The 22,447-nt window shown below is 40.7% G+C and overlaps 1 protein-coding gene across 1 annotated transcript in view; it reads left to right on the top strand.

Moving 5' to 3' along the window:
* Positions 1-21,192, top strand: part of NOX3 (NADPH oxidase 3) — a 62,792-nt gene extending 41,600 nt beyond the window's left edge. The window contains exons 8-13 of the mRNA XM_075267786.1: positions 4,138-4,230; positions 4,707-4,960; positions 16,912-17,074; positions 18,464-18,610; positions 19,558-19,682; positions 21,066-21,192. Coding sequence (XP_075123887.1) covers positions 4,138-4,230; positions 4,707-4,960; positions 16,912-17,074; positions 18,464-18,610; positions 19,558-19,682; positions 21,066-21,192 — 909 coding nt within the window. The remainder of the gene's footprint in view (positions 1-4,137; positions 4,231-4,706; positions 4,961-16,911; positions 17,075-18,463; positions 18,611-19,557; positions 19,683-21,065) is intronic.
* Positions 21,193-22,447: the final 1,255 nt, after the last annotated feature.

Here is a 22,447-nt window from a genome sequence, read left to right as displayed (position 1 = left end):
GAGGCAGTGGCATGAACGGCGGGCGACGTTTGTCCTGCCGTTGCTGCCTGCCACTGATTCCATTGCTTGGATTCCAAATGACGGTGCATTGAAGTGGTGGACAGGTTGCTCTTCTCAGGGCCCCTACTTGATTTCGAGAGGCAAATTGTGTAGACGACACTATATCTGTCCTCGGCGCATTCCTTGAAAAAACTCTACACCTTCAAGAAACGTGCCCTCGATGGGGGAGTTTTTCTGGGCTGGGTACAAAAGGGAACATCTTCGGACATTCCGGGTCTGGCCTGGCTTCGGCAAAGCAGCTGACCTCTGCCTCTGGACATGTCTCTGCCTCTAGCTACCCTTTTTGGTGCTGCACCTGCCTCAACATCCACACTACTTTCCCAGCTTGACATCTGCCTTGTCCAGGTGGGGTCGGTGTCCTCGTCGTCCACCACCTCCTCTTCCAACTCCTGTCTCGCCTCCTCCTCCTGCACAATGCGCATGTCAACTGGCTGCCCTGACAGCAACTGCGTCTCATCGTCGTCGATGAGGGTGGGTTGCTGGTCATCCGCCACCAAATCGACCGGAGATGGAATGGAGGAGACTCTAGTGTTTGAGCATCTGGACACAGATACTCGTCTGTTAGGTCCATGGAATCGCGAAATGGAGGGGCAGGTTGCGGTACAGTCAAAGGAAGGGAGAACAGCTCTGGGGAGCAGGGACAGTTGGGGTTATTGTTCTGGGAAGATTGGGAATTTTGGGTGGAAGGAGGACAAGACTGTTGGGTAAGAGGAGGTAGAGGCTGACTGGCTGGTGGACAATGTGCTTTAAGCGTTATCTGACAGCCATTGCAAGATCTGTTCCTGGTTCTCGGGCCTACTAATCTTTGTACCATTCAGCCTAGTTAATGTGGAACTTTTGTGCAAAGCGCAGAACTTAGGGCCCGCCTGATGTTAAGGGACACACGCTGGTACAAGGCTCAACTCACCCTAAGTGCCAAAAACACTGCTGGTGCAAGGCTCTACTCATGCCAAGGGCCTCAATCTCTGCTGGTAGCTCAGCTTAAGGTCATGTAACTTTGTTTGGAAGGGCTCATGTTAAGGGCTAGAAAAGTGAATTTTGGAAGGTCTTACCACATCACACACACACACACACACACTCAAAATGACAGTTAAGGGTGAGGGCTTTTGGAATTCCCATTGCCTATTCCATTTGTGGTTGTCATGGGGAACGTGATTTAAAGGGGTGGTTGTTACTGTTTGTTGAGCTTAAATTGGGGTTTGTGTCCATCCATTTGGGGAGTAAAGAAGGTTTCCAGGTATTTTCCCACTTTGATAGAGGTTTTTTTGAATGTGGAAAGTGTGTAGTTGTTAGGCAGTGATGTTGGGGTAATAGAGGGTCTTTGGTGTGTTAGATGCCCCCAGACATGCTTCCCCTGCTGTCCCAGTGTCATTCCAGAGGTGTTGGTATCATTTCCTGGGGTGTCATAGTGGACTTGGTGACCCTCCAGACACGGATTTGGGTTTCCCCCTTAACGAGTATCTGTTCCCCATAGACTATAATGGGGTTCGAAACCCGTTCGAACACACGAACATTGAGCGGCTGTTCGAATCGAATTTCGAACCTCGAACATTTTAGTGTTCGCTCATCTCTAATTGGCACATTTTAATGCACAAATTTTGTCTTTACCGGAAATGGGCATGGCTTAGTTATTCCAAAATGCATTAAAAATAGTTCAACTAATAGGGTATAAAAGATGAGTCAGATTTATTATCATGTTTTAAGTACTATGATAACTATGGCACATTTTCAGACCTTAAAGATTTGGTTTGTTATGGGTTAGGGTAGTTCAATCCAAAGATTTGTTTTGTGTCAAATAAGTTTATAACAAACCATAGTTTAAAGGGATCTTTCTCCGCGCCGCTGTTTGGTTTAAATCCCAAATTTTTTTTGTATGCAAATGAGTTCTCTCACAGCACTGGTGAAGGTCCCAGCGCTCAAACAGCAATGAGGGCATTCCCAATGCTGTGAGAGAAAGCTCCAGAGACACCTCCATCTTCATCTCGTCTCTCCGCATCTTCTTCCATCCTGGGTTTCAAACTTCTAGGCATACACAGTCGGGTCTTCATATCGGGCCTTGGGCAGAGCCGACTGCACATGCCCGCAGCCATTTTCTTGTGGCCGCTTACACCAGCTTGGATAGTTGAATGAATGAATGAATTTTATTTATATAGCGCCAACATATTCCATAGCACTGCACAATTTTTAGGGTTCTAATACAAACAGAAAGATACATTACAAAGAAAGTTATTTCACGCAATGGGACTGAGGGCCCTGCTCGCAAGAGCTTACAATCTATGAGGTAGAGGGGGTGACACAAGAGGTAGCAGGGGCGGTATTGCTTATACAGTGGTCAAACAATTTTGTAATAGAGGTTACTGTCATTACATAAACATAAAACTTTATGAGCCGTCACCAGTCGTGTCCTTTAACATGTGGATGGAGCTTGGACATATAAAGTTAGCCTGGAATGGCATCATATCATGTGGGGTAATGTGGGAGCGGGGACAGAGGAAGGTTAAATTTTGGGGATTCTAATTATGGTACGGAAGGTTAGGAATTGTGATAGGCCTGTCTGAAAAGATGTGTCTTTAGTTTGCGTTTGAAACTGTAGAAATTGGGAGTTAATCTGATTGTCCGGGGTAGAGCATTCCAGAGAAGTGGTGCAACTCAGGAGAAGTCTTGTATACGAGCATGGGAGGTTCTGATAATAGAGGATGTAAGTGTTAGGTCATTGAGTGAGCGGAGAGCACGGGTTGGGCGATAGACAGAAATGAGGGAGGAAATGTAGGGAGGTGCGGCATTATGGAGAGCCTTGTGGATGAGGGTGATAACTTTATATTTTATTCTATAATGAATAGGCAGCCAATTTCTAAAAAAAATGAGATTTATAATTGAATGGGTGATTTGATTTCTGACATTAGACTAGAACACACTGCATGTGTCAGCTTTTAACTAAAACACTGTTTCAAAAATACTTAAAAAGTTGATATTTAGAGTGAAATGTGGCCACAGTATGTTATGTGCTAATATGATATCAGTGGTGACAGAAGCCCAACTAGGTCACAGAAAACATGATCCTCTTCCTCTGCTTCTACTTTGTGTTACATGTGGACATATTAAATTGTTTTAATTAAAAACCAAAACTTATGGAAAATCCAGGTCAAACTGCTTTATTCTATATTGTTTCACTCATCTATAAAGATTAATAAATGTAGGCCATTGTGTTAGGAGCAAATAAAGCAGTTTCATCCAATTTACATTATACAATATACATGTTCTAATCACATATACCTGCTTTGGTACAGCTCTAATTTTGGCCTTTAGGCTAAGGCCTCAAATCGTGGAAATACATCATTTTTCTCCACCATTGTTTATAGTTGCAGACAAGCAGATTTTTGAAAAAGATGATACCTTTAGCTAGGAAATCATAAGCATTTTCCCTATAGATTTAATAGGCGATAGAAAAACACAGCACGAACGCATTGAAAACCGATGTGGGAATAAAACACAATTTGTTTTATTGCATTTTTTTCCCCATGTTTTCTAGCTGCATTTGATAAAGTGAGAGCTTAGCCTTAAAGGAAGTGTATTACCAGAACACATCATATCAACCAATCCCATAGGTAGATGGGTTGGGGCCTCTTGAATCACAGCGTTTTGCTGCAGAGTTTTGTGAATCGGTCCTTCTGTTGCTGAGATATCACCATTTTTTTTGTTAATATGCAAATGAGTCCTTGAAAGCAATGAGGAAGCTTGTCTCTGTGCAGCAATGCCAACATGTTTTTTGCTCCAAAAACGTTCATTTGCATAATGGCACCTCTTCATAACCAGGTTTGACCCAGAGCTGTGGAGTTGGCAAGCTAAACTTCTGACTCCGGCTCCTCTATTTTTCTGCACTAGGACGTTACAGTATATTATTACTTTAATCATAAAATGTTATATTTGTATGTTGGTCCCAGATTCGGAGTTGGTACATTTCTACCAATTCTACCCATTACCTGATTCAAATCCACAGCCCTACTTTTTACTGCATAATGTACTAGGTTGATACTTTTTGCATTTGTATATTACCATAACAATGCTTTTTCTTCTTAGACTTGGAAATGGGTTGTATTTCCTTTGATATTATATACATGTGAAAAGGTCATTCGATTTTGGAGATCTAAACAAGAAGTTGTCATCACAAAGGTAAGACTTATAATGAGATTGATAACATTTCTTGTAGGCTGAAGCCCCACGTTAAATAAAATCTGCAATGGAAAAGCTGTGTTTTCCAATATGCTTGCATGTCAATTATACCTGTGGAAATGCTGGCGGTTTCCATATAGGTAGAGTATAACGGAGGCAGAAAGTCTTCAGCTGAAAACTTTTCTGTGAAAAATACTGCGGTAAAAAACTTGATGCGTTTCCGTGGTCTTCTATAGCGTTTTTTGGTGGTGCTTTGCTACGTGGGGCCTTAACCTTAACATGTTTCTACTAAATGTGTTTGAGATTGCATGTGATCATATTGCCAAATATACAATAGCAATACTTGAAGCTGTCTGTCTTTTCTTCTGCTTTGTTATCTAACCACTGATCTCTGATGTAGATTTTCTTTTTACCTGGTTGCCTGATTTTTTTTTATTTTTTTTTGCTTGTGGTAAACATAAGTTTTTCTTGTCTAGGTTATCACTCACTCATCTGGTGTCTTGGAAATTCAAATGAAGAAAAGTGGTTTTGTTATGGAACCAGGCCAATATGTTTTTCTTCAATGCCCCGCTGTTTCTTGGCTACAGTGGCATCCATTTACATTAACTTCGGCACCGGAAGAACCATTTTTTAGTGTGCATGTGAGGGCTGTTGGAGACTGGACACAAGAGCTCCTCACAGAATTTGGGGCAAAGAAGAATCTGTGCTTGGAGCCATGGCAGCTACCAAGGTTTGACAAATTTCTTAAGAAATATATTTTAATTACCTCATCACAATTTTTTACACGACTCATTTAACCTAAAGATCCACGTACCGTATTTTTCGGACTATAAGACGCACTTTTTCCCCCCCAAATTTCGGAGGAAAATGAGGGTGCGTCTTATAGTCCGAATGTGGGGGGAGGAGCGGATTTGCAGCATGGCCGCGCTACTGCCACCACTGGTTTTCTGCAGCGGCAGGAGCGTGACAATACTGCAGGCCCCGGCAGCTAAGACAGTCCCCGGCATCTGCCGGTCTATTACAGCAGATGCTGGTGAGTGTCTTAGCTGCCGGGGCCTGCAGATTGCCACGCTCCTGCCGCTGAAGAAAACCAGCAGTGGCATGCTGAAAATCCGCTCCTCCTCTGCAGGTCCCGGCAGTTAGTTAGCCCCGGGGCTGGTTCCCACCGGCCCCATACCTTTAGTGATGCAGGTCGGCTCCTGCACGGCGAGGCCGCAGGAGCCGACCTGTTCCGATGACAGCTGGGAGCCTAATGAAGGCTCCGAGGCTTGTCATAGATATATATTACTATCGCGGCTGGTCTATGACACTCCGCGATAGTAATGTATAGAATCTCCCATAGACGGCAATACACTTGTATTGCCGTCTATGGGACTTGCAATCAAATGATTGCAGGTTCAAGCCCCCTAGGCGGGGGATAATAAAATAGTAAAAAAAAAAAAAAAAAAAAAAAAAAACACTTAAAAAAAAATATAATAAAAAATAAAATAAATAAAAGTTCACCTCCTTTCCCTAGAATACATATAAAAGTATAACATTACTGTGAAACATACACATTAGGTATCCCTGTGTCCGAAAATGCCCGGTCTACTAATAGCTTTATGTACAGTGAACGTCAAAATCAAAAGTGCTAAACTGCCGGGTTTTTCTCTCTGTTTTGCCTCTGAATTAAATAATAGGTGATCTAAGCAATAAACATTTCCCAAAATGGTATAACTATAAAGTACACCTGGCCCCACAAAAAAAAACGCCCTATACATCCCCGTACAGCTGCAGGGTCACCTGTCAATGTGGCCTTGCAGCTGTTCCAAAACTACAACTCCCATACATTAAATATTTTACCATTTTTTGCCTGAAAATTTTTTTTTCCCTATTTTTCTCCTCTAAAACCTGGGTGCGTCTTATAGTCCAGTGCGTCTTATAGTCCGAAAAATACGATATATTGTGTAATGGCATATGTGTTACTTTTCATTTTCCACAGAGGCAACCTAAAGTACACAATTATCGCTATAACTATAGACAATATATGACTGCTACACATTCAGTAGGGATTAGCCTACATTCATACAACAGTGAGACTTGGCTGTGTTCCGACCAATTTTTTAACAGCCATCACACAGTTGCATTACCACATGACCAATTTGTGATATTTTAATGAACTGTTAAAAAATAGGTCATGTCCCATTTTTGTCAGTTTTCACAGATCCCTTAAATGTATGAGGGATATATAAAAACAGGCAATCTTGGGTGAAAAATAAAAAGGAGGCAAGAGCAGCACATTCAGTGCTTTCTTCACAAACCAGGTTGCATCATGATATGTAAAAAGGGCCATGGCGGTGTTCAGAGGAGGCATGGCTACACCCATAGGGGGCATGTCTTCACCCAAAAATATGTGTGTTGTGTTGTGTGCACCTTTCTCTTGGATAATGCTGGGCAAATGTTAGCCAGCATGGTAAAGTAGTATTTCATGAACAGGGCCACACGGTGGCTCAGTGGTTAGCACTGCGGCCTTGTAGCGCTGGAGTCCTGGTGTTCAAATCCCGCCAAGGGCAAAAAACCATCTGCATGCAGTTTGTATGTTTTCCCCGTGTTTGCATGGATTTCCATCCCATATTCCAAAGGCATACTGATAGGGAAAAATGTACATTGTGAGCTCTTTAAAAAAAAAAAAAAAAAAAGTAGTATTTCATGAACTTTGCAGTGTTTTGGTGAAATAGGTCTTAGACATGGGTGACAGTATCAGCAATAGCAGATTTTGAATCTACATCAATGACTACCTACATTTAGGTTTTGCAGGAGTGATTTATTGCAGTATAAATTGCGGTGAAATCACAGTGAGCAATTTCACACCAATTTATCACTAGAGAGAAATCTCTGTAGTACAGGGGAGGAAACTAGCGTGCAGGGACACTAGCATGGCTCCTCCGGTGTTATAGCACACAGCAGTGGCATAACGAGGAATGGCTGGGCCCCAAGGTGAATATTTGACATGGCCCCCCCCCATAAAAACTAAGCCCGTAAGAAAGTCGCACAAATGCACTTTTTCTCTGATTCCATCCCATTCAGAATTTGTTTCCAGCTTCCCAGTACAATGGACAGAATAATAAACGGTATCATTGTGAATAACAATTTGTCCTGCAAACATTAAGGCCTCCGATGGCCCTGTGAATGGAAAAATGAAAAAGTTATGGGTTTGGAAGGCGGGAAATTGCTTCTGGTGGGAAGGGGTTAAGAATAAGATAGTCAGCAAGCATGCATTATTTTAGATGGGTCTGACTCAAAGTAAATATATGGAATATGACTGGCATACTTATTCACCTGGTCTCAGAAATGGATACATTTATTGTTCCTAGGTATTTTGATGCAGTTATTGAAGCCAACACCAGGAGCAGATATAAAAAAAAAACTGACTGTAGAAAGTAACACAATCTAAAACCTAGGATTACACCTAGACTTTTTGTAGTAAGACTTTTCTTCAATACAGTATTTCAAACTATAACAAATAATTTACACTTTATTTGCAAAAGATTTTTTTTAGTATTTTTTGTAAATTGTGCTGAAATATTGCTAGCTGTATACTGTAGAAATTTTGTTAGAAATTTTCAAGCTCCTCAATACATTCTTCTAGACTGCCGTATGGATTGGACTGGATATGACTGCAATATCTCAGTGATTTTTGTTTTGTAGTGTTCATCTAGGAGTAGCCCTAGTGAATAAAATATTCAGATCTGATTTTTAAGGGACACTAGGTACGGTAATTATGTTAATATGCGGCTCCACTCAAATATATTATTCCCCTATTGCTTTCTTACTTTGTCAGCTGTTACATTTTTATGCCCACACACCAATTACATTATCTTAACATCTGTTTCGACTATTAATTAGAACAACTATTCCCTTTTGCAAATGTAACCTTAGTATTTCACTTAGTTTGACATATTTTTATTTATGCAAAGCATATAATGCAAACAGATGCATACAATGAAAAGAATAGAACTTGGATACACATAGGTGACTTAAAAAATAAAATTAAGAATGGACAATATTGCCGAATTGTGGCCCTTGCTTTTTATCCTGCAGAGGAGCGAAGTGCAGTTAAAGCGCACGGACTTCATAGACTATGGGCCGGTTCACATTGGCGCTTGCCTCCCATCCGGAAGGATTCTGCAGGAGGACCCCCCCGAATGGAATATCAGCGCAACTGCAAGCGCTGGACAGTTAAGCTCACGGACCCCATAGCATATAATGAGCTCTGTGTGCTTGCAGCCCACTACCCGCACAAATGATTCATGCGGGCAGTGCGCAGCAAGCACACGGAGCCCATTATGTGCTTAACTGTCCAGCGCTTGCAGTTGTGTTGATATTCTGTTCGGGGGTCCTCCTGCGGACTACTTCCGGACGGGAGGCAAGCGCTAATGTGACACAGCCCTTACTCATCCTGCAGAACCAGCATTGGTTGACGGAATTCTATACACTGTATAGCATTCAGCCAATCAACCCTGCTTCTGCAGCAGGCTCGTCTTTGCTAGTCGGGAGAGCTGGCAGCTTGCAGTTATGCGGGAGCTGACTTTTTATCATAGGAATGCACTGACCACCGTTGATTGGCTGAATGCTATAAAGTGTACAGCATTCGGCCAATCAACGTTGGTTCTGCTGGAGGCGCGTCTGTGATGAGGCGGAGTCTAAGATCTGACCACAATGAAGACTGCTGTGGTCCAATGTTAGACTCCGCCTCGTCACAGATGAGCCTTCAGCAGAACCAGCGTTGATTGGCCGAATGCTATTCACTGTATAGCATTCGGCCAATCAATGTTGGTTCTGAATCGAATCTTTACTGCGAATAGGAATAGTATTCGATAAAGTACGAGTATTTCGAATATCGTAGTATTCGTTCGAATACTTACTCGATGGAATACTACTCGCTCATCTCTAGTTATAAACCAAAGGCGTAACTAGCAAAGACTGGGCCCCATATCAAAGTTTTGACTTTGACTTGGCCCCAGTCCCACATGGCATAGCACCCCTTTACCTAGCACCCACTTGGTATAAGACCCCTTTCACTGGTCCCCACAAGCTAAAATGTTTTCTTTTCTGGCCACCACATGTTAAAATGCTTCCTTTATTGGCTCCCCACACAGTATAATGCTCCATTTACTGGTCCCTATACAATTTAACATCCCCTTTTCTGGTCCCACATGGTATAAAGCCCCCACTCCACTGTATATTGCCCCCTTATTGGCTCTCAAACACTTTGAGGCCAGGTTCAGATGGGGTTTTTTGGTCCAAAATTTGCCGTAAAGGCCGCCTCAGATTTCGGACCATAAAACGGCTAGCCGTACCTGGATGCCAGTGCAGTGCATCGGCATCGAGTCAAGGCATTCCGCTCCAGATTAGCCCCAACTGATTGGGCCTAGTCGGGAGGGAGATGTCGCTAGGCAGATGTTCACGGCTGAATCAGCTGTGGAATCCGCATGAAGAAAGGGCAACAAAGGAAATGACCAGCTCCGATTGATTTCAATGGGAGGCGTTTTTGGTCAGGATTTTGACACAGATTCTGCATCAAAATCCTGACCCAAAACCCTGTGTGAATTAAGCCTGATGCTTCCTTTAATGGCCTCTATATAGTAAATGTCCACTTTATTAACCTCCATACAGTGAGTGTCCCCATTACAGGTTCCCATATAGTAAATGACTTTAAGCTGCTACTAGCCTCAGACACCTCCAGAGTTTGCACAATTCCTGAATAACCCCTTTAAGAATAGTTCACATTGTTTAATGACCCAGAGTGCCCCTTCACACAGTATAATGTCCCATAGTGACCACATCATACATTATAATGTCCCATAATGGCTCCTCCACACAGTAGATAGCAGAGGTGGTTGGAAATGTAGACAAAGAAACACTGAAGAGATATAATAAACAATAGAGCAAAGGTAAAGAGAGCAAGATAGATAAAGCAACTGATGGGCTAAAACTATTCAGTTAGCTTAACCTTTTCGCTGCCAAGGGTCTCTGGAAATTTTGCACCTCCAGTAGCCAGAGCAATTTTCACAGTTTTGAAATGGACAAATCAAACCTAAATTGCAACATTAAAAAAGCATCCAACACCCCCATACCTAGTATATATTTTCTTAAAGTAGACACCTGCAGCATTGTCAGAATGCCACTTGGTACTGTATACGAACAGGCACCTTCATGCAATTTTGATGTAAAGAGGACCTTTCACCACTTTTGGGCACATGCAGTGTTATATACTGCCGGAAAGCTGACAGTGCGCTGAATTCAGTGCACTGTCGGCTTTCCCGATCTGTGCCCGGTGTGAAGAGCTTGCGGTCCGGTACCGTAGCTCTTCTATGGTCAGAAGGGCGTTTCTGACCATTAGCCAGAGATGTCCTTCTGTCTCGCAGCGCCTATCACGCTGTGCTGTGGAGCGGGGAGGAACGCCCCCCTCCCTCTGCTCACAGCGCTCGTCCATAGACGAGCATTATCAGGAGAAGGAGGGGGCGTTCCTCCTCGCTCCACAGCACAGCGTGATAGGCACCGCGAGGCAGAAGGACGTCTCTGGCTAATGGTCAGAAACGCCCTTCTGACCATAGAAGAGCTACGGTACCGGACCGTAAGCTCTTCACACCGGGCACAGATCGGGAAAGCCGACAGTGCGCTGAACTCAGCGCACTGTCAGCTTTCCGGCAGTATATAACACTGCATGTGCCCAGATATGGTGAAAGGTCCTCTTTAAAGTGAATGTTTTATGAAAAAATGCAAATAAATGTATATTAGTTGTTAAAAGCGGAAACAAAACAAAAAATTAAATGCACCAAACCTCCTAAAAATAAGAGTTCAACATGTGCAGAGTTCATACATATCACTATGGCCTGAACCCGCATGCACGTGTCTTCAGAAAATCGCTAGAACTGGAAGGAACAAAATTCTGCTTTGAAGCTGGAAATGTTAAAAAAGTATCATCCTATAAAATGTAGGGATTACACACCATGAAAAGTAAGTGAACCCCTAAACCCTATATATTTTTTGAAAGTAGACAACCTGAAGATTACAAATGTCTTAATGGGTCATCGATAGCCACATCCACCTTCATGCAACTTTGCGACCAACACAAATAATTTTTTGAAAAAATACGCTAAAACACATATTTGCACCTAAAACTCATGTTCAATCTCACATTCATATACAAAATACTTTTAAAATAATAGCTTATGGTGTATACAATGTGTAAATATACTATATGTACCGCAAACATCAACTACAACAAGAGCTCGGACTCCCAAAAACACAAATACAGAAGACAAGCAGGATTTTGCTGTTGTTCACTAATATGTTAAAAAGCTATACTGCACATACCAAACTGTGACTGTGATACCAAAATCTAACTTTTTTCAGAGTACACAGCATACCGTATATATAAAAACACAATTTAATAGTTTATATATACAAGCACCTTCATTCAACTTTGCGGCAAACAGAGATTGCTAGCAAAAATTGCGCAAAAATTCAAATTTGCCACTAAAGTGCGGCTCAAGAAATCCCTTTCTGCAAACATAATGTACTGTACATAAAACTGCAATATGTGAGGAGTTCATACATACCACACATGTATATATTTACAGGGGCGGGTGTTAAAGAATCGCCAAAATCGCAGAAATCCGCCATCCCATTTTGTGCATGCAAATTAAATAGGACTTTACATAAAAATGTTATTTTCCATCCCCCTATAAAAATTTTAGCAATCTATACGTTCATCTCTAGTGATAATCGTTATTACTATTATTTTAGCGTGTAACGGATATCACTAGAGACATATTTTACTGTAGAAAGCTCAGGTATAGACAGGACAGGGATTTGGGGAAATGTAAACTTTATTTACAGAGGGAATATCCCTTTAAAATGCAGTCATTTACTGTGTGAGCCTGGGATGTTTCTCTTAAGGTGTTGGTCTGGTTGATAGCTACAAGTAAATTTAAAATGTCACAGACTTCTTCCACTGTCTTGGTAATGGTCTCATTATCCAGTTGCTTAAAGAAGACTTCTAGGGATAAATGAAGCAACACAACATATCTGAAATGAGACTGCAAGCCAAGGAAGAGGTTTGCAAAACTGCACAGCTGAAAAAACACACTGCAATGTTTTCAGAACTTCCCAATAAGGTTTGTGGCTTTGCACCTTACAGAATGCCCCCTCACTGCTCACTCCTGATTACTGTGTATAGGTACCTGATGGAACCATTATACTATATATGATGGTACAGAAGGGCCCAATATAAGAGCAAGATGGTGGCTCAGTGGTTAGCACTGCAGCCTTTGCATGCTGGAGTCCTGGGTTTGAATCCGAGAAGGAACAACATCTGCAAGGAGTTTGTATGTTCTCTCTGTGTTTGTGCGGATTTTCTTCCATCCTACAAAGACATACTGATAGGGAAAAAAAAAATGTACGTTGTGTTCCCATATGGAGCTCACAATCTACATAAAAAAGAAGTGCTCAATATACTGTGTATTGGGGCACTGAGGTGGCCAACATTCTGTGTATAAGGGCACAAATATACTATGTATAAGGGCACTGAGGGGTCAATATACTGTGTATGGGCAATGAAGCTGTGTTCGAGCTAAAAGGGAGCATTATATTGTGTGGGGGGGCATAAAGGCAGTTCACTTTGGGGTGGAGCATAAGAGAGCATATATTATAGCCTATAGCACCTACTAAGTCTTACGCTGGGTACACACCAGCGTCTGGTCTCCGTTCTCAGGCTTCCATCTTCTGCATGCAGAAGACGGAAACCTGTCATGCCGGGTCTGGCCGTAAGCGCCGGTGAGCATTTTTTTTTTTTTTTGCGCTCTGCGGCTTAAACTGTTTTTTTTTTTTTTTTTTTTTAAACCGGACACAGAGCACTGCATGTCCGACTCTGTGTCCGGTTAAAAAAAAACAAAAAAAAACGGTTTAGCGGGGGAGCGCATAAAACGCTAACCGGCGCACACGACTGGACACTTTTCAAGCCCATTCAAATGAATGGGATTGAAATATGCCGGCAGGTTTCCGTTTCCTGCCCCTGTATGGAGCAGGAAACGGAAACCTGCAGAACGGAGTACGGGCAAAGATGTGAACGAGCCCTTAGAGGAAATGTTGAATTCAGTATACATCTATACAGTCTTTGTCATATTAGTTGCTAACAGTGATCCCTATAAGGGACAGTGACTGACAATGTCTGTAAACAGCTGTGGACTAGGTTGGCGATATACAACAATAACAGCAATAACATAATAAATATTGTTTTGTACAAGAACAAGTGAATTCAAATAATGGAAGAGAGTAAATTCACAACAAAGAGAGGACTCCATCTGATCATTCATTCATTTATTAAAATAATCATTATATAATACAACATTAAACTGTAGCATAGGTTTGCATCTTCTCCCTGTAATAAGTAAGCAAACCTTTTGCAAATTTTTAAGGCCATTTTTGTTGAATATTACTTTACTTTTATTTGTTTGGGGGATTTTTTGCAGGGGGAATTGGAAAAAAACCCCATGAATTCTATAATTATTAGAGATGACCTAATAGTAGAGATGAGCGAACACTGTTCAGAACAGCCGTTCCGAACAGCACGCTCCCATAGAAGTGAATGGAAGCGGCCGGCACGTGGGGGGTTAAGCAGCCGGCCGCCGGCAAAGTCTGCGTGCCAGGTGCTTCCATTCATTTCTATGGGAACGTGCTGTTTGGATCGGCTGATCCGAACAGTGTTCGCTCATCTCTACCTAATAGTATTCGAAACTCTAGTTTTGAATACCTCGCTCCATAGGATTGAATGGGAGCGGCCAGCACTTAACCCCTTTGCGATCGGCCCTCCCATTAATTCCTATGGGAACGGAGGTATTTGAATCTAGGATTCGAATTCGAATACTATTCGCTCAACACTAATAATTATCTTTAGTATGGCTTAATAAAAACATGTTTAGGATATGTGACATTTTTAATGGAACGATTTTGATTGGACATGTGATGTAACTGATTATTAATGTAATAGATTTTTTTTAATGAAGAAATAGAAATAAACATCAATTACTTTTTAAAAGGTTTTTATGCTACTGTATGAGCTGTGCAGGTTAAGCACTATGTTAATTCTCCAGGTTGTTACTATTGCAGAGATAGCATATGTATTTTTATAATAAAGATTTTTGAAACAATAAAATATCTTTAAATTACAGAAAGGGTTTATTTTATATTTTTGATGGAACTTTTTTTTTTTTTTTTTAAATGTAACTGTATTAAATTGTGTCAGCAGCATCACCATGGTGTGATATTTGTAGCAGTGGATCCAATGAGTGATCAGTGGTGTCCTACCTACAGCACTGTGCAAAGGTTTTAGACAGGGGTGAAAAAAGTAAAACTATTAATAGTTACTTTTGTTAATGAACAAAATGCAAAATGAATGAACAAAAGAGAAATCTGAATAAAATCATTAGTATAACCATCTTTGCCTTTAAAACAGCATCAATTCTTCTAAGTATACTTGCATACAGTTTTTGAAGGTTTAATGCTGTCCCAAACTTCAAGAATCCTCCATCACGCTTCACTGTTGCCTGTAAATACTCATTCTTCTACCGCTCTCCAGCCTTTCGATAAACTGTCTTCTGTTACATCCAAATATTTTGACTTTTGACTCAGTCCGAAGAACTTGTTGCCATTTGTCTGCACCCCCGTTCTCATGTTTTGGTGTATGGTTGAGTCACTTGGTCTTCCACATTGAAGGTATAACTTTTTGGTCACAATTCTCCATAAAGACCCCCATTGACCAGACTTCTCCACACAGTAGATGGATGTACATGGGTCCCTCTTGTTTCTGTGAGTTGTGCGCTGATGGCACTGCTGGACATCTGATTTTGAAGGGAGGTAGGCATGATGTGTCTTTCATCTGCTGTACTACAGTCTTCCTGCCTACAGTCCTCAACATTGCCCATTTCTTGGCTTTCATCAAATCTAGCTGTAACAGAAGGCAGTTTGTGCCATCCAGGAGGCATCTGTTTTGAGCCCCAAACAAACAGCAGATGTCGTTAAGAATTAACTTCAAAATAAAGAACATGGAGAACCCCACAGAGCCCTGATGTCAAATCCAGGTCTGTTTTGGATTACATAAAGAGACAGAAGATTTTGTACAAATTCTACATCCACAGAAGTGTAAGGGGGGGAGGAGGAAGGGAAAGACACGGCAGCCGACTGGCTACCGGGGCTCTTGCAGGAACTTTTAGGATACAGCGGTTCCACGGACAGGCACAAACACACCAGACACGAAGTAAGAAATATAAATTTTACTCTATACCCTTTTTGGGGGAACTCCAGGCTAACAGGCCTGATGAAATCAATAATTACAAGACACTCAGCCGAGGGCCGAGACCCCTGAGTGACACTGCACCGTGACCTAATATGTCAGAACTAGTGAACTATGCCTTTAACTAGCGGCTACCTATATAAAACAGCTGCAATTTACCTATTAATACCAAGCTAACAAAACAATGTAAGTATGCAGAGGAAGATCACCTGCGGTGTCACACTGGGGTTAACAATATCACAGTTTACTATTTAACCTTCCCAATTCCTAATGTCCACATTTCAACACACTACCCCAACCCTGCAGGGAGGACTTCAGCAACCGGTTTTGGTTAATCAGAAGTTGGTGCTTAGCTGCACAAGTCCCAGTGAACCAAATAACTCCTCTTATGACGTACTTCTGGTACTATAATTCAGGATATAGTGTCTTTTGAATAGCAGGACAACACGTGCTGTATCTCCGTTTAGATAGAACTCGCTTTAAAGCAAAATGGCCGGAATCAGTCTATGCTAGGTTTTTGGCGCCAAAAACTATTTACTGAGTGTATACACTATTCACCCTTATGAAAGGTGAATCGGAGCTCCGCTTACCCGGGTTAGCAAGGGGGCGAACAGTCAGATGGATTTTCCAAAGAAAACAGGAATCTCCTTGCCTCCAGGCAACTTGAACACGGTGTCATAAGGGCTGGTGTTTCTTTTCATCCGCTCTGTGGCGTCTGTACCGTAATCGTCTCCAACTCTCCTGACATGGGAACCAGCAACAGGTCCGGGCTTCCCCAGAGCAGGCCCTGGCCTGAAACAAGCGTTGCACGGCAGCAAAATGGCGATGGATTGTCCCTCAGAACTCTCACTGCTCAAACAGCCAGCTTCTCCCACACTACTACAGTCCACTTCCTAATTCTCCCTTTACCTAATACAGCGGCATCTTGTGGTCAAAAAGAATTACTACAATAGAATTTTTCATTACAGAAATATCTCCTTTTACCACTGCTATTATCACATCACACACTTGTCAGTGGAAAGTGTCCTGAGACTGTATAGCATTAGTCACCCCGTGACAGAAGGTCAGTGGTAAGTTCTCCAAGATGTTTGAAACAACCTCACTGTAGAGTTCCTTGATAAACTATGTGCAAGTGTACCTAGAAGAATTGTTATACTGTTTGGAAGGCAAAGAGCAACCAAACCAAATATTGATTTAATTCTTTGCAGCATTTTACAGTACTTTATTTTAGATGATACATTCCTTTTCATGCTACATTTTAGCTTTATAAAACAGAACACAGACAACTCCTTACACACTTTAATGTAGTGTTTTTATCTTGTTTTATGTGGTTTATTTTTTTCTAGATTGGCTGTTGATGGACCTTATGGATCTGCTGCAACTAATGTATTCCACTACCATGTTAGTGTATTCATTGCAGCAGGGATTGGAGTGACTCCATTTGCATCTGTGTTGAAATCTGTATGGTATAAATACTGCTCTCCAAATAATGATATGGGAGTAAAAAAGGTAATAGTTATATTATATGTGCTGGCAGTACAGTGAAGGATTTACTACTTTATGTTTTTTTCCTGTTGTCTTGGGCAAGTATTTTTCCTTATCATGAAACACAGCTACTAGAGATGAGCGAGTAGTATTCGATCAAGTAGGTATTCGATCGAATACTATGGTATTCAAAATATTCGTACTCGATCAAATACTACTAGCTATTCGCAGTAAATATTCAATTCAGAGCCAGCTTTGATTGGCCAAATGCTATACAGTGTATAGCATTCGGCAAATCAACGCTGGTTCTGCAGCAGGCTCGTCCTTGCTAGTCGGGAGAGCTGGCAGCTTGCTGTTATGAGGGAGCTGACTTTTTCCTCATAGGAATGCAGTCTAAGATCGGACCACAATGGAGACTGCTATGGTCCGATCTTAGACTCCACCTCCTCACAGACGAGCCTCCAGCAGAACCAGCATTGATTGGCCGAATGCTGTACACTGGCAATCAACGCTGCTCAATGCATTCCTATGACAAAAAAGTCAGCTCTCTCGTAACAGCAAGCTGCCAGCTTTCCCGACTAGCAAGAACGAGCCTGCTGCAGAACCAGCGTTGATTTGCTGCAGGCTCGTCTTTGCTAGTCGGGAGAGCTGGCAGCTTGCGGTTACGAGGGACCTTACTTTTTATCAGCGCAACTGTAAGCGCTGCGCAGTTAAATTGCACAGACCCAATAGACTATAATGGGGTCCGTGCGCTTTAACTGCAAAGCGTTCCTCCTAAACACTCTCCTCCTGCTACTCGTGGACTTGGTGACTCTCCTTTAGTCGAATAGTGGTTTCCCCTGAAACAAGCATTTTTTCCCATAGACTATAATGGGATTTGATATTCGATCGAGTAGTCGAATATTGAGGCTCTACTCGAAAGGAATATCGAATCTCGAATATTTCACTGTTCGCTCATCTCTAATAGTTACCATTACTATCGCCAGACAATTACAGTAAGTACTGTACTTATATATTGGAATAGTGCAAATTGAAGCTTATTCTCTTTAAAGAGGATCTTTCAGTACCATTTCCATCTCTTTCCATCCTACAATAAGTGGGACTCCACTGATTCGAGCACAGTTGAAATTTTTCTGCAGCTCCCACTGTTCCTAAGCAATTAGTGCAGTTAGTGTCAGCACCCAATAAGCTATTTAGGCTCTTTTCAGTCAAGAGAGGGTTCCTGGGCTGGAGAAGGCACCCTGGGAACACCCAAATGACACAGAACTGATTGCTCAGGAATGGTGGGGTTAGAATCAGACGAGTAACAACTGATGAAAGATGCAATGCCTTGTAGTTGCTAAAGTGGTGAAAAGACTTCTTTCAGGTATAATCTGATAAAGATAAAGATGTTAACTCAATTCTATGTTGTAGATATATTTCTATTGGCTTTGTCGGGACACTCATTCATTTGAATGGTTTGCTGATCTCCTCATCTCCTTAGAAGAACAAATGTCAGAGCAAGGCAAATCAGACTTTCTTAGTTATCATCTTTTTCTCACTGGCTGGAAGGAAAACCAGGTAAAAAATGGATTTATTTGCAAATTTAATTTTATCTTAATCTTTATTTACAACATAAAACTATGGAAGTATAATTACCAATTTCACTGTAAATGTTGAAATTTATCAATATATATCTATATATTGAACAAATAATGAGTCAAAAGTGATGTATTAGGTATAAGGTGTTAATTTTGTTCAGGGGACATCCCCTTGTGTTGGCATGAACTTGCCACCGTATGAACCTTTGAGCCTATGTGAATATAAAGTGCACCTAAAAAAGGAAATGTCTTACGGTCTGGGCCAAAATCTCTCAATATATAATATAGAATATATATGCTTGCACTATATGTATAAGAAAAAAAAAGAAGGTGCATCCAGTTGTAATATGGACAAGCCCACATAGACTCCCTATAAACAATACTATGTGGTCTTATGCACAGTTCAGCTAGATGCGCCTTCTTTTTTTCTTATACATATACCAATGACATAGTATGTACACTGATAGTATATTATGTATTCATATATTTTGTCTGAGACCATTAGACTTGCTTCTAATATAAGATCAGTGCATCCTAGGGAAGGATGAAGGCCCGCCCCCAGTGCTCCAAATGCCTCATTTGCATATAGCTTCAAAATTGTCTTTCTTCAAATCTACATAAGTGGCATATATAACAAAGGTGTATTGTTTACCATTGCAATGTGCTCTCATGCAGACGAACATGCCTAATTGGGAGATTGGAGACTCCCTTTAAGACTGGGTTCTAAATATTTCCATGATAACTGTGACTGATCCTTTTCAAATGGATCCCAAAATATACTCTAAATCTGACACAGACATGGACCGAGTTTCAGGTTCAAGACTTGGTAGTGTAAAACCAACTGTATGGTTTCCGACTGCATGATAGAATCCCTTTAATCTTATTTTCTTTAATTAAGTTATTGATTTTTTTGTTTGTTTGTTTTAGGCTTCACACATAGCTTTCCATTGTGATAACGACCTGGATGTTATCACAGGACTAAGACAGAAAACAAATTTTGGAAGACCCAACTGGAATAAAGAATTCAGATATATAGCAGACAGACATTCAGGGTAAAAGAGCAGACAAGCAACTACTTATTTGTGCATGTTTTTTGTAGCTACTGTATAATACTTGCAAACCGCAGTGATTTGATTTTTTTTTCATTCTATGAAGAAGAATCTGCCAAAATAAGTACAGTCACCGAACATTGGTGTAAAATTATCAACCCCCTGTTCCAGAACACTGTCATTAAAAAGTTGCAAGCTATTTTCCATAAATAACATTTTTACGCTGTCCTTACAACATTCTTAAGAGGAGGTCTGTTGTAGGACGGGTTATAAGTCTTGGCAGAGTTATCAACATTTACACCAATTTTCTGGCAAGATTGATGTCTGAAATGTAAGGCTGTTATAAGCTTGCAAAGGTTTTATTCTAGGTGTGTGGAGGTCTATGCCTCACTATAAATGAAGCACATCCTTCAGCAACTTAGGGAAATCAAGACAAATGTAGAAAACACAATCTTGATAAATCTCCCTTATTGTGTTTAAAGGGATTGCATCATTAAAAAATCACCTATTTTTTTTAAAAGTTTTTATGTTAAAAATATGTTTTAAGAATGATTTAATTTTTAATTTTCCATGTCGTCTAATATATTTATATTAAAAAGTTCTTAATCATGCAATTTTCACTCTGGCCACTAAGCTTTCTAATAGACTGACACTTTTGAGCAGTAAATTTGATCTTTTTATTACCATTTGGCAGAAATTCAGTCAATTGTGATTGAATATATTTCTTATATGTTAAATTGTCACATAAGGGTGACAGTCTGATGACTTTAGATTTTTCCATTTGTTGAATTCAATTGTCCCTATTGAAGAGAGAAGTTTAGGTAAAATAATTTGGATCCTAATAAAAATATCAGGTAGCTGGTTAAAGTGTAAGAAACATCTTTGTCCTTGATCAGTATTGCAGTATTGCTTAATATGATTTATCACTAGATCTAGTTTCCTGAAATGTAGCATGGAATATTAAACCAAAAATCTAATGCCCACAGCAATGATACGGGAGTCAGTTCTCATCTTAATTCAGCGAATTCAGGCTGGGGATGAAAATAAATATTTTAAAAAACAAAACTGGGTGACGGTAAAAATTGGTCACAGTAATAAGGCAATCCTTTTATTGAATAGTTTATTTATTAATTTCATGATAACTTTAGGTATACACACAGTCGAGTCACATTCTTACGTTCACTTTCTACTGTTGATGTTGTCATTGCAAAGAAGGAAGACAACATAACAGCACGTTATAGAGTCACCCCCAGCCTGTCTAGCAGTTACTCTGGATATTAGCTGGTGATCAAAATAATGTGACTCCCCTTTTTTACAATGGCGAGAACTTCATAAAATATCTTCTTTGAACTAAATTTTTTTTCTTATTTATTTGTCTTACAACAGTACAAGGATTGGAGTATTCTTCTGTGGACCAAAATCTCTTTCCAAAATACTTAACAATATGTGCCGTCGCCATTCATCATCTGATCCAAGAGGAGTCCATTTCTACTATAACAAGGAGAGTTTTTAATTGTCGCTGTAAGGGTGCGCAAAATCACAGGCGCAAAATAACGTGGCGTATACGCTGCTAACTCCCATTGAAATGAATGGGAGCATTTTGAGCGCGTAATCTGCCGGCACGTGTATACATGCCAGATTGCTCTCCACTTTCCTCCGTGTGTACGCACCCTAAGGGTGGGTTCACACAGACATTAAATGACAGATTCAAACAGAGCCCTCTTTGTCGGATGTTCTTCTGCATTTACCTCCATGTAAAAAAACGTGAAGCTCTTCTGTCATGTTTTTTACTCTTCTGTGTGCAGGATTTTTTCTTCTGTTACAAAAGTAAACAAACGTAACTGAAGAAAGTATCCGTTATGTTTACATGAGATTCAATGGGAACTGACACAGAAGACAATGCTCTGTCTGCATATGTTAGTCTACTACCATTAATGTCTATTTCTGTCACCCTATGATAGATGACTGCAACAGACTGTTATACCAGTAGTGTGAACATAACTCATGTTTTCTTCATTAGCTCAGTGTGTCCTTTAATCGTAATTTCTTATGTACAAATGAGTCATTTATTTATGTCGGGGCAATTGGCATAAGCCTCACGGTGTTTTTTGCCTTCCCCTGGATCAACACTGTAGGGGATTGTAGGGTTATAGGTTGGACTTGATGGACTGATGTCTTCCTCCAACCTCATCTACTATGTAACTATGTATGTTAACATATCATCAAATCACATAGGTATCCCGTATCATATGTAAACAAACAAAGATATACAACATCAACCTGTAAGCACTAATTTATATACAACCATTATGAGGCAGATTTATGAAGACTGGTTTTATATCCCTGGAGTTGGCTTCCTAGCTGTCCATTCTTCCTAACAGAAATCATTCAAACCCTGCACATACTCCATCTGTTGGGATGGCACATACCTGGATATATAGCCCTGATCTAATAGGCAGCAAACTGTGCATTCTTGTCCTAAATAAAGATGGACTACCAGTCGTATCCATTGTCAACAGTGCTTAAACAGTGATAGGCTAAAGGGTATTTCATTGGGCTTTAGCTGATTGCTTTAAATGGGTGACAAAGAATGATATTTTACAAAGTACTTTTATATGAAATCTGATTCTTCTTGTGGGACTAGGCCTTTAAACCATACAGTGAATGGCCCAAAATGTATAGTTTAAAATTACAATGGCAGAATTACTATATTGTTATTTGTGCCATTAAATACCACAACTTGTCCAACAAAAAACAAGCCCTCATAC

This window comes from Leptodactylus fuscus, chromosome 3 (assembly GCF_031893055.1).
Source record: "Leptodactylus fuscus isolate aLepFus1 chromosome 3, aLepFus1.hap2, whole genome shotgun sequence".
Taxonomy (NCBI): Eukaryota; Metazoa; Chordata; class Amphibia; order Anura; family Leptodactylidae; genus Leptodactylus; species Leptodactylus fuscus.
This window is presented reverse-complemented; position numbering and strand designations above follow the sequence as displayed.